Source organism: Protobothrops mucrosquamatus, unplaced genomic scaffold, assembly GCF_001527695.2.
Source record: "Protobothrops mucrosquamatus isolate PMUCROS unplaced genomic scaffold, P.Mucros_1.0 scaffold1322, whole genome shotgun sequence".
Taxonomy (NCBI): domain Eukaryota; kingdom Metazoa; phylum Chordata; class Lepidosauria; order Squamata; family Viperidae; genus Protobothrops; species Protobothrops mucrosquamatus.
In genome coordinates, this window is record NW_015387522.1 from 32,679 (window position 1) to 51,585 (window position 18,907).

General features: G+C 37.9%; 1 protein-coding gene across 1 annotated transcript in view; it reads left to right on the forward strand.

Annotated features, from left to right (window-relative positions):
* The window catches only part of MIER3 (MIER family member 3), a 33,107-nt gene that overhangs the window by 1,462 nt on the left and 12,738 nt on the right, over positions 1-18,907 (forward strand). Inside the window, exons 2-4 of the mRNA XM_015821395.1 lie at positions 14,690-14,835; positions 15,379-15,513; positions 17,066-17,186. Of these exons, the coding sequence (XP_015676881.1) occupies positions 14,690-14,835; positions 15,379-15,513; positions 17,066-17,186 (402 nt within the window). The remainder of the gene's footprint in view (positions 1-14,689; positions 14,836-15,378; positions 15,514-17,065; positions 17,187-18,907) is intronic.

The following is an 18,907-nucleotide window of genomic DNA, read 5'->3' on the forward strand; positions in this document are numbered from 1 at the left end:
CAATGAAATCATGGGAGATGAAATCCATGCATCGTAAAATTGCTGAGATGAGAAACACTGGTATAGTTCATCATTCTTGTGAGAGTAGAAATACCAGGAATTAAAACATTCAGCACTTTAAATGAAAGTTTAAGACTCGTTTTTCCTGGATGTTACATCTTTATTTCCCATAATCTGGAATATATCCTCTGCTTTTCTGTTTTATTTAAAGCGCTACTTTCTACTGGTTTCTGAGTCTTTCTAATCCAAACATATATTATGCACTGGAGTGTCAAAGAACTAGTTTTATACATCAACCTACACTAATGTTGTAATATAATACTTCAGTTAGCTGACAAATAACTTAATGTGCCAAGATGTAGGAAACTCAGAAATCATGTCACTCACATCATTTTGAAACGTTTAACCTAGGTCAAACAAGTAACCGCAAGCTCCCAATCCTTGTTGATATTCTGTATCCCATGTCAACAGTTTAGTAAATTTACTATGAACAAGTACCTGTTTTGTTATGCTTATGCCCTGACTTAATAATAATAATAATAATAAAGTTGGAAGGGACCTTGGAGGTCATCTAGTCCAACCCCTTGCTCAGGCAGGAAACCCTATACCATTTCAGAAAAATGGCGGTCCAGTCTCTTCTTAAAAACTTCCAGTGTTGGAGCATTCACCGCTTCTGGAGGCAGGTTGTTCCACTGGTTAATTGTTCTAATTGTCAGGAAGTTTCTCCTTAGTTCTAGGTTGCTTCTCTCCTTGATTAGTTTCCATCCGTTGCTTCTTGTCCTACCTTCAGGCGCTTTGGAGAATAGCTTGACTCCCTCTTCTTTGTGGGAAAGCCTGAGATATTGGAACACTGCTATCATGTCCCCTCTCATCCTTCTCTTCATTAAAGAGATACCCAATTCCAGTAACCATTTCTTATATGTTTTAGCCTCCAGTCCCCTAATCATCTTTGTTGCTCTTCTCTGTACTCTTTCTAGAGTCTCAACATCTTTTTTACATCCTGGTGACCAAAACTGGACGCAGTATTCCAAGTGTGGCCTTACCAAGGCATTGTAAAGTGGTATTAACACTTCACGTGATCTTGATTCTATCCCTCTGTTAATGCAGCCTAGCACTATGTTGGCTCTTTTGGCAGCTGCAGCACACAGCTGGCTCATATTTAAGTGATGATTGTCCACTAGGACTCCAAGATCCCTCTCACAGTTACTACTATTGAGCAAGGTACCACCTATACTATACCTGTACATTTGGTTTTTCTTGCCTAAATGTAGAACCTTACTTTTTTCACCATTGAATTTCATTTTGTTAGATAGCGCCCAGTGTTCAAGTCTGTCCAGATCCTCCTGTATCCTAAGCCTGTCTTCTGGAGTGTTGGCTATTCCTGCCAGCTTGGTGTTGTCTGCAAATTTGATGAGTTTCCCATCTATCCCTTCATCCAAATCGTTGATGAAGATGTTGAAGAGCACTGGGCCTAGAACAGAGCTCTGGGGCATCCCACTATACACTTCCCTCCATGTAGATGCAGTTCCATTGAGGACCACACGCTGAGTACAGCCGGTCAGCCAGCTACGGATCTATCTGGTGGTGATGCTGTCTAACCCACATTTTTCTATCTTATCAAGTAGTAGGTTGTGATCTACTTTATCAAATGCCTTACTGAAGTCCAAGTAAATTATATCCATAGCATTCCTCTGGTCCACTAATTTTGTCACTTGGTCAAAGAATGCAATAAGATTTGTCTGGCATGATCTGTTTTTGACAAACCCATGTTGGCTTTTAGTAATGACTGTGTTTGCCTCTAGGTGTTCGTTGATTCGTTATTTGATTATCTTTTCCAGAATCTTCCCAGGTATTGAGGTCAGGCTGATAGGTCTGTAGTTTCCTGGATCTATTTTTCCCCTTTTTTGAAGATGAGAACTACATCAGCTCTTTTCCAGTCCTCTGGTAGTTCCCCAGTATCTTTGAAAAATATAGTTCAGTGGTTCTGAGATCACATCTGCCAGTTCCTTGAGAACCTTGGGGTGTAATCCATCTGGTCCTGGTTTGAACTCGTCTAGGCTGGACAGGTGCTCACTTACCATTTTCTTGCCTATCTTAACTTGTGTTTCTAATCTATTTTTTATGGTACTGTTTTTGATAGGTTGGACTGCTTTTTCCCTTTGTGTAAAGACAGATGTAAAAAACGAGTTAAATAGCTCTGCTTTCTCCATTGCTTGTCACCTTATCACTTTCCCCCACTAATGGACCAATCATTTCCTTAACTTTTTTCTTGTGTTTTACATGTTGAAAGAAGCTTTTTTTTTTGTTATTTTTGACTTTGGTCGCAAGCCTTAATTCATTTTGAGCCTTAGCTTTCCTCACTTCATCTTTGCAGGCTTGGGCTATTTGCTGATATTCTGCCTTAGTTATGTGCGCCTCTTTTTATACTTGTCCTTTTTATCTTTCAATTTATCAGAGAGTTCTTTATGCAGCCATGCTGGTTTCTTTTGAGAGCTGTTATTGTTTTTCTTTGTTGGTATCATGCTAGACTGGGCTTTTATTATCTCACTTTTCAAAATTTCCCAAGCTTCTTGAGTTGTTTCCCCCTTGAGGATTCTCATCCATGGAATCCTTCCCAAGCTCTCTTTAAGTTTATTGAAATTAGCTCTCTTGAAGTCCAAGACTCTAGTTTGACTGTGTTCTATTACTTGTGCTTCCATAATGTTGAATTCCAATATTGCATGATCACTTCCCCTCAAGGTTCCTGTGACTTCAACACCTTCTATCATTTCATATCTGTTAGTGAGAATTAGATCCAATATGGCTAATCCCCTAGTTCCCTTCTCTACTTTTTGGGAGACTTTTTGTCTGCTAGTTTGTCAGGAATCTGTTTGATCTTCCACTTGGTGCAGAGTTTGTCTCCCAGTTGAGGGTAATTAAAGTCCCCCATTACTATTGTGATGTGCTTCCTATATACCTTAGTTACCTGACTAGCAAAAGGTTCATCTATTTCCTCTGTTTGTTGGATGGCCTATAGTATACACCTATGGCAATGTCATTTTTCTCCCTTTTATATTGACCCAAATGCATTCAAGACAGTTTTCATCATTGTTGTGCTCTATTTCTGTAGAGATGTAGTTATTTCTTATATAGAGAGCAACTCCACCTCCTCTTTTGTTTGGTCTGTTTCTTTTAAATAATTTAAATCCCTCTAGCTGTGTGTTCCATTTGTGGGTTTCATCCCACCATGTTTCTGTAATGGCAACAATATCATATCTGCCCTCATTTACCTGAATTTCTAGTTCACCCTGTTTACTGTTCATACCCTGTGTTTACTTTCTACATAACCTGTGTGGTGCCTGAGTTCCCCTATTTTCTTACCACCTGTTTGGTTAGTGCACTTTGTGTGGCACTCGCTGTTAAAAGCTTGATTTTGCTTCACAGCAAGGTTGATATGTTACATGCACTGATAACCCTATAATTTTTAGATTGCTGGGGCCAGGGATGTTCTGTATCAATTAAATCACTGTCCCCGTTGTTTAATTTAAATATTCCTCCAGAAAATCTGTGAATTTATTGCCAAGTAATTCAGTCCCTTTCTTGGATGGATGCAAACCATCTCTTTTGTACATTTTTTCGTTGGACCAGCTACAGACATCGTGACTAATATAACCAAAGCCTTCCCCTTTACACCACTCCTTTAGCCACATATTGAATTCTGCTATACGCTGGCCTTTTCCATTTTGCTCCTTATACACTGGTAAAACCTCTGAAAATGTAAGCCTACAGCCTATCCTGCTAAGTTCCTGCCCCAAGCTCTGGAAATCATTCTGCACAGAGAGTACATCTTACTGGGATAGATTGTTAGTGCCAAGATGTGCACTAGCATCCATATCAACAGTCCTTGCTGGCATTCTTAACTATTTTAAAAATACGCTTCTTGTCCCTACTGGCAATAGCACCTGGAAGACATCTGACCTCTTTCGAAACCTCTGTGTCCTTTCCTAAATTTACATTCCTTATAATTGAATCACCAACCAGAAGGTGGCTTTTCTTTTTGGATGCCTTTCTCTTCTTGCATGACTGATACGCAGTACCTGATTCGCACTTCTCCCTGTCAAAAACAAGTTCTTCATCTCGGACCATGATCCCCTGCTTATTTGAGTTATCATCACAACTATCTTGACCTGTCTCCTTAATGTCCCTATTAAGGTCAGCAAGGGCACTGTATCTGTTATGTAGGGACACAGCGAAAGCTTTGTGTTTATGGTTCACAGCTCTCACCCTGCCAGATCCCACAGTTGTCCACGCTGCTCTTCTCCTGCAGGATCTTTGTAGTAGAGGGGGCTGATAGCGCGGAGGCTCAAGAGTAGAAGGGCTGAACTGGGCACCTAAGTTCTGCCTGAAGAGCACAGATTACAGACCCTAGATAAATAATCTGTCCTTGTAGACTAGTGATTTGTTTACAGATAGGACAGTTTCCAAGTTTGAAAAGAGTACTGTGAAAGACAGCTGCAAAACAAGTGTTGCACTGAACTAAGCCAGACATTCTGAGATGAAAGGAATCTCAGACACACTTGCCCTGAATGTACGGCTGCTGTTTTTGATTTTTAATTATATTCATGCGTGGGCCTCTACTTTCCTCCTCTACCCTCCTCCTTCTTAACTCACAGATTGTAGCTCTTCCCAGCAACTCTGGGCAGTTTAAATGCAATGGAGGTCCAATCAGCTGGGGCTTGGCTACTTTCCTCCTCCACCCTCCTCCTTCTTAACTCACATACATACTTGTATGTATTCTAATTTTAAAAAGTGTTATTGTCATGTTTTAAAAGGGCCTTTTAATTCTATCAATCCCATGGTAATCCAAAATTAAACCCAATATGGATAGAGAGGTTAATAATGACTGTTTGTGAGATTACTGGTTCTACTGGACAGTTTGAAATAATATTTATAGTATCCATCATAGAAGCCACAGATGTTTGGAAATGGAGATCTGTTACTAAAGAGAGCTCTTAGAAGTAAAAAAAATTTTTTTTTTTAGCTATGTTAAATTGCATTAATTCCTGAATTCAGAAGAGGGTTTAAACCAGGTGTGTCAAACTGCCGGCCCACGGGCCGGACGCGTCACATGAAAGCTGTGCCCACCCCATTGCCGGCAATGGCAAAACCAGCCCGATACGTTGCGCGACGTCGCAAGTTTGACATGCCTGGTTTAAACAGTACAGTCTCCTTTGAGTTAACGCTAATACTAGTAACCTGATTCATGTATTTATGTTGTTTTCTGAAAATATGGAAGCAGTGTATTAGTCTGGGATTTCTTTTGACTTTTTAGTCTAGGGTAGAAGTGAGAATTCTGATCCAAGTACTAATAAACCCCAATTTGCCTAAATAATTCAGATCAATCAAGGCAGCTAAGTGTTGCTCTCTTATTGGGTAGGAAAGAGAGAGATAATCTTTAATGGAAAGGATTGAGTTGGAACACACAAACTCAATATTTCTCTGTCTTTCGTCTTTTTGTATTGGTCAGTATTCTGAATAATTGGTTTTTCTACAAATGTTTATTACATGAACCAGGAGCTCATTGCTCAAGAAATAGGAAGTTAACTCCCTTCTTAAATCTCAAAATGATTGCCACCTACATCAAATGAAGTTGTTTAGGGTCCATTAAAGTGGAATGCAAAGGAATTAGGCAACTGCTGTACTCTAAGGTTTGAAACTTAGAATGTGTAATGGACAGAGAACAAACTTGGGAGGATCAGAAGTTTTTCCTTACAGCTGTACCTTATGGATCCCAGGCTGATCATTTCTGCCTCCGTCCCTATGGAGAAAATGAATTATAATCTTTCTCAGATTTAAATACATTTATGATTGAAATAGATGTATGTATAAACAAATGGACTCCATATACTGTATTTGTTTATGCTAATATATATGTATATACACATTTAAAGATAATGACTATTATTTACTCAGAAGCAAAGTACATCTTACCAAGATGGATGAAAATGTTTTGAGGTGGCCTGTTAGCAGGCTTGGTCTGCCATCCATCTATTAACCTGATGGACAATTGCAATTTACCAACTCATCCTTCTTTCTCTTTTCTTGATTGAAAGTAATTATTCCATTATGATTTTATTATTCTTAAGTAGCTACACCTTCCCTGGAAAGCATCCAGGTATCTCTTTGGCAAAGAGGCCAAATCTGGCTGTCTCCTCTCTTGGCTGCTCATTGAGTATCAAATGATATTCATTTCTGTTATTTGCAGGTTTATTGGCTAAATAATCTTTTTAGCCTTTTAGCAGGGAAACTCTTTAAAATGCATAAACAATTTCAGCTAGCAATTTCTATTGTGAAAAACATAGTAAAAAATGGAAGTTAAATGGAATTGTCAAAATAAGACAAAATCTGAAAGACTAAGGGGAAAAAATCTCTGCTACAACTGCCTAAAACTGGTCAGTTTGGCAAAACAACTCACAAATCACTGCTAAGCTTAGCTGATACTGGAGTAGTTTTTTGCAAATCTACAGCACAGCAATGTTTCTACAATAATGATTTGCACTGAGTGGTTCTCAGAAGGAAACCTTTCCTTTCTTTCCATTTTATCACATAACTCATTGAGTATGCAATAGAAAACTGAAATGTTTGGAACAAAGTGCTTGATTGTGACTGATAAGTTAACAGAGATAGGCCACAATCATATACATTTGGAGAAAAAAGGTGAAACTTTTTTCGGGGGGGGGGGGAAGTGAATCATTTGAAGAAAAGAAAATCTTGCCAACCACCAAGCACCAGAGTGGCTCCGTTACTCTTTGGGGTTGTATGGCAGCACAGGGAATATTATGCAAGTGGTAGGAAGAATGGATTCAATTAAATGTCAGCATATCCTAGAAGCTAATTTCTATCTTCAGTGAATAAACTGGAGCTGAAAAGATGCGGATATTTCAACAACACTCGAAATCTCTACAAATCAACCATTAATTACAGGAAAGAAAAACAATGGGTTTTGGTACATTATAGCCTTCGCAGTTTCCAGACTAGAATATTAGAAAAAATCTGTGGAGAGATCTCAAAAGTCCTCTCATGAGATAGGCAATCTATGTGATTAATTAATAAATAAAAATGTAGTAAGGGAAAAGGCTTAATATATTTGAGCCAGAAGAGGGGAAGAAAATCTAAATATAGGAATAGAAAGACTTGATCACCAGGAGCAGGAAACACTTGGAAGATGTTATTTCTGTCAAGGGAAGAGTTAAAAAGTGAAAGATATGTACCTGCCATATTCAGTTTTCTAATTCTGAATCTGTGAACAACTGCTTCATAAAGAGTAAACAAGTATTCACATTTATAGAAATATGCTAAGTATAAATAGCTTTACACTATGTAGATGTGTCTGCTTCCATTCACTTACAGATTCATTAAAACGTATACATTTGAAATGGGTGCCTAAAATTTTGTATGCAACTATCTATATACCCATGATCCGCATTATTTTGGTCCAATGACATTACTGGATAAACTATGAAGTCAAGATTTTCATACTTTATAAAGTTATTTTTGGAATTTGAAGAGTGCATTGGATTCAGGTGAATTCTGAACGGAATAGCTATATTGTATCATTCTGTATTCCAACCAAACCAGGATCTCAGTGAAGTACTCAAGATTGAATAAAGATTTTAAAGAGGCTTCCAAATTATCTGATGATTTTGAATAATGCATAGGGAAAGTCATTGTCTGGGAGCAATACCACCTTGCCTTCTAATTAGCTAGTGCTTTAATTGTCACCTTACAGGGGAGATGGGCAACATAAAAATTTAATAAAATAACAAAATAAATTGTTCAAAATTGTTTACATACACAATTGCACTGTATTCTGTTTCATAAGTTAAATAGGTTTATTTTAGAGATCCAAAATCTATAATTTCCCACCATTCTTCCATTGGTGCTTCTAAACTGGGGGTTTCAGGAGTACCTGTGAAAATACATTATGCAGCTATTCTGTCTTTTCTTCCTCAATTTTTGTGGAAAGAATAAAAATACTTAACATACTCTATGGTGGAAATAAAAATGTAGGGGAATAAACAGAATATTCAGTGAGCAGGACTACAAGGATATGTGATGTCCCTTTGGCTGCTTAACACAGTAATGGATAAATGTATAAGGAATATTTGTGGTGATGTTAGTGTATTGGTTGAGAACAGGTATACACATATGCTTTTGTGAACAGATAGTGCTGAATTGTTGACTGAGAACTTGAAAGACTTGCAGTAAATATTAGAGGAAATGTATGATACAACAAGGAATAGGATCCGAAAGTGACTGTCAAAATATAGATAGCTGTGTGTGACAGTGAAAATAGCATTATTACAAGTTATATATAAATGGTGAAACAACTAGAACAAGTAGATGAATTCATGTATCTTGGGAAAATATTGACAAAAAATAGGAAATGGAAGAAGCATTGAATGTGTAAATTCTGGAAGAATGATAGTAGTCAATATGTGGCCTGTTGGAAGGAATATTTGTTGAAAGAAGCAAAAATACCTTCATATAAGAGTAGGCTTCAATCAATTGTTAAATGGAAATGAGATGGCTATGTTAAGAGAATCATAACAATCCGTTGATTTCAGTGGAAATAGGATACTTAAATCTAAGTAGGCAAATAAAAAGGGAAGGGTCAAAAATGACTAAGTACTCTGAGTTGAATGTGGATTAGTACAGAAAGACATGAATGACCAGTATGAAAGAAGTACACTGAAGTGGTATGGTACTACAGAGAGAATGAATGAGGACTGAAGTGTAGAACAAATACATGGAGGAACAGTAAATGAGTTAAGAATAGTGAGAAAGTGATCCTTTGATGGATTTGATGAAATCCTTAAAAGAGAAAGAGAGAAAGAGCTTTGAGAGAGTCAGTATGATGTGGAAATTAAGACCACAAATCTTCTTGGGCCAGGCACTCTCTCTTAGCCCTAGAAGGAGGCAATGGCAAATCACTTCTTGTCAAGAAAACTAAAAGGAGTAATCTCAGGATTTATGCCAGGAGTCAATACTGACTCAAAGTTACAAAAAAACAGGAGATTTGAAGTGTAAAAAACAAAAAGCAATGTATGAAACAATATACGAATGAGGTTAAAGCAATGATAACTTGCAAGTATTGAAAAGTATGGAGAAATACAATGAATGGTGTTTTTGTAAAGTAGTATTAGCTAAATTCCTACACTCTATATATAGTATGTTGCTTACCCTGAAATGAAGTAGTGTGATGGGTATGTATGGATGCATATATTTCATATGAGAAAATGAAGTATGTTGAATATGGAAATAAGCCAGCTGTCTTTTGCATATTTATTTGAAAATAATTTAAACATCTTGCTATAACATAGCTACATTATTTGGCAGCAAGTATTGCTCAATGCAGCAGAATTTCAGATATTTCTGGATAACACTTTTATTATGTATTTAAACAGTTTTTACCAGCAATCCCTAACTCAATTCTTATTTGCTCAAAGTTGTTTGGAAGCATATACTGTACATACAGAACAATTTATTTGTAATATTTGGCGCCTGCTGAAGAGCTGAGCCAATTAACCCAATCTATCAGAATATATTGTGTGCATTCATTCTATTCTTATTTTTTGTGGAAAGAAAATATGGATGGGGAAAATACAAAGTGGGTTCTAAGTGGAAAATGATGACCTCCTACTTTTCTGGTAAACGCCCATCAGTTAAGCAATTGTACAGTATAGCTGGAAATTAACTTTTAAAAACTTGTTAGACTGATGAGCCCAGGGATATCTGTGGCCAAACCCTCTCTTTCTCTAAGTCTGTAGCCAGGAATTAATGGCTGAGCGTCTTGCATCATCCTCGGCCACGGTGTGATTTGTTTAGTAGCACGCTTGGATGGATGAACGCGTTACCGGTAGACTCGGGAGATGCTTGGAAAACACTGGAGTAGAAGAACCAGTTTTCCGGAGATATTCGCCTCAACTAGAGGCAGGCATCTGTCGGGGACCTGTAATGGGGAGTCCCACAGTGGCCAGGAGGCTAGAGGCGACGGCCTAAATGGCTCCTTCCAACTCTATTACTGCAGCTACTAAGTGCTATTAACTAGCAAATCACGGTTAGGCGTTTCAGCGCGGTGCACGAACTACCGTGCCGGCCCGATCAGGTGGACTAGTCCCTTGGGGATCCCTCCCCCCGTTCCGCTGTCTCCCCGGCTGCGGTGGTTCTTTTATCCCGGGGCGTAGGAGAAGTCCCATCAAACTTCGCGAACGAGGCGAGGGGTTCGTCCCCGTGGCCGGGCTGCGAGTGGGGAGTGCCTGTCTACCTGCCCCTTCCCTTCTCTTCTCGCCGGCGTTCCTTCGGGGCTGCAGCGTAGGCGAAGTGTCCGAGAGGATGAACGGAGGAGCGGCGTCCCTTTCTCCGTCTCAGCCCGCCGCCCGGCAAGGCAGAGAGGCCGTTTTCTTCCCCGCTCCTTCCCCACCCCGGCGGTAGCCCCAGTCCCGGTCGGGCTGCCATTGGCTTAGCGGCCCCATCCGGGCACTTGGCGCATCGCTGCTGCTCAGCCCGAGCGCTCCCAATATGGCGGAGGTGAGCGGGGAAAGCGGGTAGGGGCGCTGGGGTCCGGCCGGTTCCTGGGCGAGTTCCGCGGTGGGGCGGCCCCTTCAGGCCGCTCCGACACCCCCATAACTCCCTCCCGGTGGTCGGAGCCCCAGCAAGGAGGCCTCGGGGGGCGGCTGGGGGCTGCTCAAGCTACTTGCAGCGGAGAAGCGCAGCCTGCGCGACTAGGCCGCGGCTGCCTCCGTCCGTCAGTCGGTCCGTCCGCCTCTAGCTGTCTGCTGAGCGCTCTGCCGGTCTCCACCCACAGTCCCGGGAGCGGAGAGGTCTCCTTTCTCCGGTTCCGCGGAGGTCGGAATCCGGGATGGAGATGGGTTGGCTGGGGTGAGATGAGGAGGGAGACGAAAAAGGCGACGGAGCGGTGAGATTCTCCGACGGGCAGCCCGCATCTTTTGGTCGCTCCTTCTTAAGCTGCCCCTGTCACCTCTCGGGCGGGCCCGGCCGGGATGGAACTGGTGTCAAGGCCCGGGTCTCGCGTCGGGGACGAGACGGAGGAGTTGGAAAAGAGGAAGGTTGGAGAGAGAGAGGCAACTCGGGCGGAGGAAAGGGGAGCCTAGAAGAGGGACCAGAGGAGAGGACCGGTGGGGGTGGGGGGGGGGTTGGTGGGGGGGGAAAGCAATGAAGGGATGCTAATAGCCGAAGAAGGGGAAAGAAAGAAGTTGGAGGGAGAAAGGGGGAAAAAAGATGGGGAAGTGTGTGTGTGAGACAGATTGAGTAATTAGGAGGGGTTGCCTTAACATTTCCCTTTTATAAGACCACTTTTTCCAAGTCTCTCTGGCCAGCTTATTTGTAACCTGTTTTTTCCTCCCTCTCCCATTGCTTGTTCCAGGCTTCCTTTGGGAGTTCGAGCCCAGGTTTGTCCTGTTCAGTTCCTTCTTCTGTGATTCCGGCAGTGGGAAGCTTTTGGGTACGGCTGAGGGCCAGGGTACAGGCACATCTATCAAAGATGTTTTATGTGTTTTCTTGATTATGCTAAAATGATTACTTCCTCCTTCATTGTCTGTAGTTGATGCTCAGTTGTTTTATCCTAAAATCACTGTTTGGTTCTTATTGAAAGTGTGAAGCTCTTTGCAGAGGCATTCTGCCCTATAGAAATTCTTGTGATCAGTTTCAAATTGTTCTGTTTGATTTTCCAAACATTTATTGGAATGTTTGAATATGCAAGAAGCTTCCATTTAAAATATTGTTGGATAAAATTGTCTGTTGCTTCAGCGATCTGCAGACCTCCTGCTCATTTATTAAGCATGATATGAAGCATACTTACTTGGAAGTAAACCATTTTCATTACTTTGTATTTTGCAACATGAGTTAAAAATCACAGTCTTGATTACCATATTTGCAGAAGTAAATTGGACTTACTATAAAGTTGTTAATGTGGGCTTTAGACCTTGTAACAATGCACTATTTTATTTGTACAAAGAAAAATAATACAATAAAAGTAGGGAATGAAATTAGACTAGAAGCTTTTGGTTCACTTAGTGGAAATTTGCCCAAAAAAATCTGTGTGTCCTTCAACTTTATATACCTCCCCAATCCTCTTCCAGAAGTTCTGTCAACTCTTTGGAGTAAAGTTGCAGGGTTGATGCTCAGCTAATAGATGTTGTTCCTTCAAAGGAAAATAAAAGCAAATGTAAATGTATTTGAAAGTAACTTTCATTGACAATAATGGGACCCAAAATCCCTGGCTAGAATAAGCTGTGTGTGTACCTATACATATTCAGGAGAGTCGCATTGTGAAGCATTGATCTTAATGCTTCTTTAGTTTTAAAAAATAATGTTAATTTCTTTCTTTACAGGATGTTAATAAATTAAATAGAAATGTAATTTTATGAATGGAAATAGAAGCAAAGTTACTTTTGTCAGTGAAATTAAAGTGTAATTTATTTGTCTTATAATAAAATCAAAATTAAAAATATACCAGATATTTTACATATACAGTAAATGTATGAACAGTCTTATAACATGTCTTTGATCAACTTGTTAGACAGTACATTATATTTTAAAATGTTAACTAATTTGACTTAATATTTCTGGGTATAATTTTGGAATTAGCCCCTTTGAATTCAGGATACATTCTGAGTAGATAAGAGTAGGACTATGCTATCAAGGTATTCTTCATTAAATATACACATTTAATAATACATGTATATGTAAATATAAAACAATTTCAAAGGCACTTCAAATACATTTTTCAGAAGAATTGTTAAAACTTCTCTCTAATGAAATTACAGTGCAGTGGTACACTAGAAATCTGATGTCTGGCGCAGGTTTGGATGGGTAGGATTCCCTCCACTTGCTTAGCATACTATGTGTGTTTACTTGGAAATAAGTTCACCACAGTTCAGTAGGATTTTCTTTATGGGAAATGAGTTGAAAATTCCAGTTTTTTTTAACTTGATCACCATGTTTTTCAGAAGTAAATCCACCTGATTGGACTGATAAGGTCCCCAAGATGGCTCACGACAGTAAGCACAGCCCTTGGTATGCCTACAAAAACAATGTGATAGATCTGTTGCTGTGTTCCAAATGTTGGCCATTTGTCTAAAATCAGTCTTGGATTCTCTGAATCCAAAGCTTTTTTATTTCCCAAAATAGCTCCGTAGATCAGGCCCATCAGCTACATGTGCCTGAGGGTTGCCTTGTTATCATCCATCTAGCAGACTGAGGAAGTGGCACATGATACCCCAGTTTACTCCCATCCCTTTGAAATTTATCTGTACAGCTGTAATATTTTATGCACATTTTTAGGAGTAAGTTCCATTAAATCATTATGGCTTACTCTGATAAAGGTGGGCACAGGTTTGTATTAACTTTATAATCATGATCTAAATGTATTGTTACTTAAGATTTTTCATCTTACATTAGTACAGTATAAATTTTATTTAAGATCAATGTTCATTCTAAGAATCATTTAATAAAAAAAAAATGAGCAAAATCAGCTGAAGTTAAGCATTATTGATCGCATCAATTTTATCAATTTTAAAAAAATTGGATTTACTTCATACATCTTTTATGTACAAGTGCAAATACTTTTATTTAATAGGAAATGTACAATTTGAAGGCATTCTGTTAATTTATAGCTTATTAAAAAGAAAAATCATAAAGATTCACCTGAGTTGAGTTTGACATCCATGCTACACTCTTGGTAACAGGATAGAATTGGGTTGCTATTGGCTTCTTACCTGATATTTTTCAACCTTCCTATTTAGCTTACAGCCTTGAGCTTTCTTGGTGGTCTCCCATCCAAGTATAAACCATCCAAGTATAAACCATGCTTATTATTGTCATAATCAGCTAGGTGTTTCCACCTGCCCATATTTATGATTTAAAAATGGCCATTCATTGTCAAATATCTTTTCCTAAATCTGCAAAGCAGCACTGTATAACCACCTTCCCAAAGGGATATCCTGAAGCCATTGGGGCAATATCTTCCAGAATTCCTAGCACTTCAAGGTCTAAAAAATAGTGTTTTGCACTGAACTGGTTCTATAAACAGTGGAAATCAGTTCTAACATTTTTAGATAGCTTTAGTCCTTCCTCCAAAAGTTGTTAGCTTTAGAATTTGAACTATCTCTTCAGATAAGTTGGCTATTTTTAACATTCTGAAATAGCGCTATTTTCCGGATACAGATTCTATGAGCTTCCACATACAAACTATTGTGCTTATTTCGGTTTCAGCACATTCAGTAATTAATGAAATCAAAATCGAGTAGCTAGGAAAATTATAGCTGCATTGCATAGCTACAGTGGAGTTAGGACTGGTGTAGCTAATACTAGTACAGTATAAGTGGAAATATGATTATTTCAATTTTAGTGCTTTTGACAAAAGCTATAATGAAATTATTCTATTATGTCAGTTGAATGTGTTTGCTCCAGGGAAGTCCCTTCACTACTCCTATAGAATTGTTTTAAAATAAGAAGCATTAATCTAATATTCGCTTAGATTTACTCTGCAGAATGTACAGCTGTACTTAAAATTCATGCCATGGTTGATACATTCATGTTTGGGGCATTTAATTCTTGAATTTTGGTAATATAACATTTAAGATATTAGTACCATTTGCTAAAGAAATTCACATTGTCTTTTTTTTAGTTGGCTCTCTGTCTTCTGAGGATCATGACTTTGACCCTACAGCTGAAATGTTGGTACATGATTATGATGATGAAAGAACTCTGGAAGAGGAAGAAATGATGGATGAAGGAAAAAATTTCAGTTCTGAGATTGAAGACTTAGAAAAGGTAAGACTTCTTTTCCTAGAAAGAATGCATCTAGAGGTTTGTTCTTAAACATCATTTGAGAATGCTGCATTCTACAACTTTTGAGGCAAGTATTTACACCACTACATTACCACTACTATTTACACACTGCAGGCCAATAAATAATTTATTATTTATATATATTAGCAATATAAATGAGCGAACGGAATGTTAGTGCAACTTCTTTTTGGAATGAAGTATTAGTTCCAAAGATAAATGTAATTATTATATAATTTGCATGTAATAAAACATAGATTGCTTCGTGGCACTGTGTTGGGGTCTCTTGTTTGTTAAGAAAATACTTTATTTATATTTCAATTTTAATTATGCATGCTAGATTGTAAACTAATAGTTCAGATTGTTAAAGGGATTATCTGTTTCAATAAACAATGAGATATTGTTTATATATATTTTTACCAATAGCATAATTTCTATTTAATTATTTAAATTACATATGTGCAAAACCATATGATCTTCTACAAATGTCAATTTATTTTCTCTTTATTTAAAAAAAAAACAACTCAGGAAAGAAGCATGCCATTAGAAGATTTACTAGCATTCTATGGTTATGAACCTACAATTCCTGTTATAGCAAGTTCCAGCGCAGATAGTTCCCCAAGCGAACTTGCAGATGAACTTCCAGATATGACTTTGGATAAAGTAAGTACTTTTAGCTGTTGTCCTAAAATGCAGGCGATTCCTAGGTTCTATTATTATCATGACTTCATTCCATTGAGAGATTACATTCTTTTATTACCTGACTATGAACCTGAAATTATTCTTTAAATTTCAACAGGTTGTAGTTCTAGGCATATTTAATTTGGAAGCCATTTCTGTGAAAGCAGTGGGATGGATATGTGAGCAACCCTAGCTTTAAGTAGAATAGCAGAATTCAGAATGAAAGAGTGGACATATCCGTAGTATTGTAGAGTTTTAAAAAATAGATTATCAGTGCACAGCAAGATATTACAGCTTTAATGTAAATTTACACTAGGATACAGTGTGACTACTACATCAGGTGCTATTTTGTATAAGGTTTTTTTTCTTTTTGTAAAGCAACAATTTTTTAAAAAAGCAGGTTTTTAAATATTGTTTGCGAAACTGGTGTTCCAATTGTCCATTAGCTAACAAAAATGTGCATATGTATATAAATGCATTCAAACTCTGTCTTTTGTCTATCCATCTATCCACCTACCTACCCTACCTACTTACCATCTACCTGGACACATACGTATTCAGAGAGAGAGAGGAGTAAAATTTGCAGGGAAATTAAAGTATTCTATATGTTGGAAGCAGGTATTTCATAGAAATTAATGCGGAAGGTTTTGAATGATTTCTTAAAAATATCTTTTTAAAAATATCACTAGAACAGGATGAAATTCACAAGAAAGTTAGATAGCTATAAAGAGATAAAGAATAACAAATTTATTATGGATTAGAGTAAAGGATTTCAAACTAAGCTTTACTTTCTAACTTTATAAAAATACCCATATTTATTTTGTTTTGAAGCAGAAGGTAATAACATTTGCAGTGAAAAGGATTCTAAGTGAGGTAGTTATATGATATTTTACTCAAAACTAGATTTTGCCCAAAGGAAAAGAGTGATGACAAAAATTGACAATGGTTGGCTCAGAGCTGATTGTTATGTAAGATGTAGGAAAAAAGATTAATTCACTGATATTTTTATTTTACATAAAAAGTATAGTCCTTAAACCAGCCAGTTAGATAAGAACAACCATAAAAATTCTTGCAGTTTCTACAAAAGACAGGAAAAAAATAAGCAAGTAGTTGAACTAAAATTCTCTTTCAAGTTTTTTCTTCACAGATTGAGAAAACCAATGTAATCTGATTGTAGTGATTCCGTGATTAGAGAACAGATATATTAGTCACTGAATCCAGTCCATCTCTCCCTGTCCATTTAGTGCACTAATGTACATTAGCGCACTACTGTAATCAAACAGCATTACAAATATTTTTTCACTCTTTTTCATGCAGAGACAGAGTTTGTTTGAGGATTTTGAATGAAGGATAAGGCATATTAGGCTCTTATGGCCTGCCTTGATTAATTTCAATATGACACCTTGAGGTGAAAAATCAGATTGAATTGCTCCCTCCCCTCCCGGCTCTGGATTCTTGTTGAATCAGAACTCGGCTTTATTAGTTAATTCTTCAAGACATAAATGATACTAGTGACTGATTCTTTTGATTGTAGGAGGAAATAGCCAAAGACCTTTTGTCAGGAGATGATGAAGAAACACAGTCTTCTGCTGATGATTTGACACCATCGGTTACTTCACATGAAACAACAGATTTTTTTCCTCGACCTTTAAGATGTAAGGAAATATAATCAGTATCCCAAATTAGCTATATTAAAATTGTGAGACTGTTAGTCATCTATCTTGGTTTGAAGAACAAATTCTGCTGGACTTGGTACATTTCCAAAATTTTATTTTATTCCATTTTGTTGTACTAAGTGGTTGTAAAAATAAAGTTAAGAATGTCATTGATAGGGTTCTAACATGGTGCCAGAGTAAAGCTATGCAAAAGGAGAGAACTTCTCCTTCAGAGAATTATGATCCTATCTATGGCAACCAATAGTTTTGTGACAAGAAAAGAGTGCTGTTTATAAATGAATATCAATTGAACTTTTCTTTAGTTTCATCTGAGCTTTTTCCTCCAAATTCAGCCTCTTACAATCTCAATATTCTGGTTCAAGACACCCAGAGCATATTTTGCATGGTCTGGATTAACAGTGTATAATTTGAGTATTAATGTATTAATGATACCTCACCCTAAAGCAAAAAGAGTCATTTCATATGGATATTAAAAAACATAGGGGGTGAGAATTGAGCTCTGATATTCCACCCTCGGTAACTACAGGCTCAGTTGCTTTGTCTCATAACTATTGACTAGAATTGCCCAATCAGAAATGGAATTACTGTAGAATTGTGCCTTCAAATCTCAGATACCATGCTTGGCAATATTGAATGCAGCCAGTAGGTCTGCATTTCCCTTACCAATCTCAATGAAACCCAACTAACAAAGCAATCAATGCTATTTCCATCCTCTGACTGAGCTTGAATCCTGTTTAAAAGAACTAGATAATTAGCTTTCTTTAGGATCTTTTGTAACTTGAGTCCATATCATGTTCTCAACATCCTTAAGAAAGATTGGACACAGTTAGACACAATTTGTCTAATATGGCCAACATATTCCTTAAGAGCAGGCAGCATCACGGCTTCTCTCTGGATACATTGATCACTTTCCAGTCCAGCCATACTTATCTTGCTTAGTCACAGAGAGGAATTAAAAACAACATGGATGAAGTCTGCAGATGGTATAGCCTATCCATTTCCTTGGGTTCTACAATCCCAGATCACATTGTCTCATGTAACCCCATTCATCTCATGTGGTTCTGCCGGTCGAGACTTGGGCAAAAATAAGCAATTGTACCTGCAAAGAAACAAATTTTGGAAATGTGATGAACTCTTTAAGTAAATGTAATTTTGAAATGTAAGATTGCCATAAAAGCTATTATTTAACCAGAACGTCAAGGCCAGGATATTACGTGAATTCATTCTGATAGGCGGAGTGCATGTTGGTATGCCCCAAATAATTTGTGATTGGGATGCTGTGATTTTGTTTTTACTGCCTCGAGTTACATTTTGCAAATTGGGTGACTATATAACTTGATTGATAGATATGTAACCGGAATGAATGTTTGTGATTAGTTATTTTTAGGTAATGATATGCTAAAGACAAAACATATACTGTTTAAGGTTAGGGAGGGCAGGGTTTGCAATTTCAAAATGTTTCCATTTCCAAAAGGCTTCTCACTGCCTTAAAAATGTTTTGGTGCTTTTCAAGCTATTTTGGAAGTGTGTAAAGATATAAACAGATGTTTTGAGCTCAAACAGGGCCTCTTCTATGCTTCCACCATCCACAGTCATCTGATTGGAGTGATACAAATATGTAGTTACTAAATACAGCTCTTAGCTGTGGACATGGACATTGAACATGGGAACATGTTCAGAAGTTGGAATGCGATTTGAGG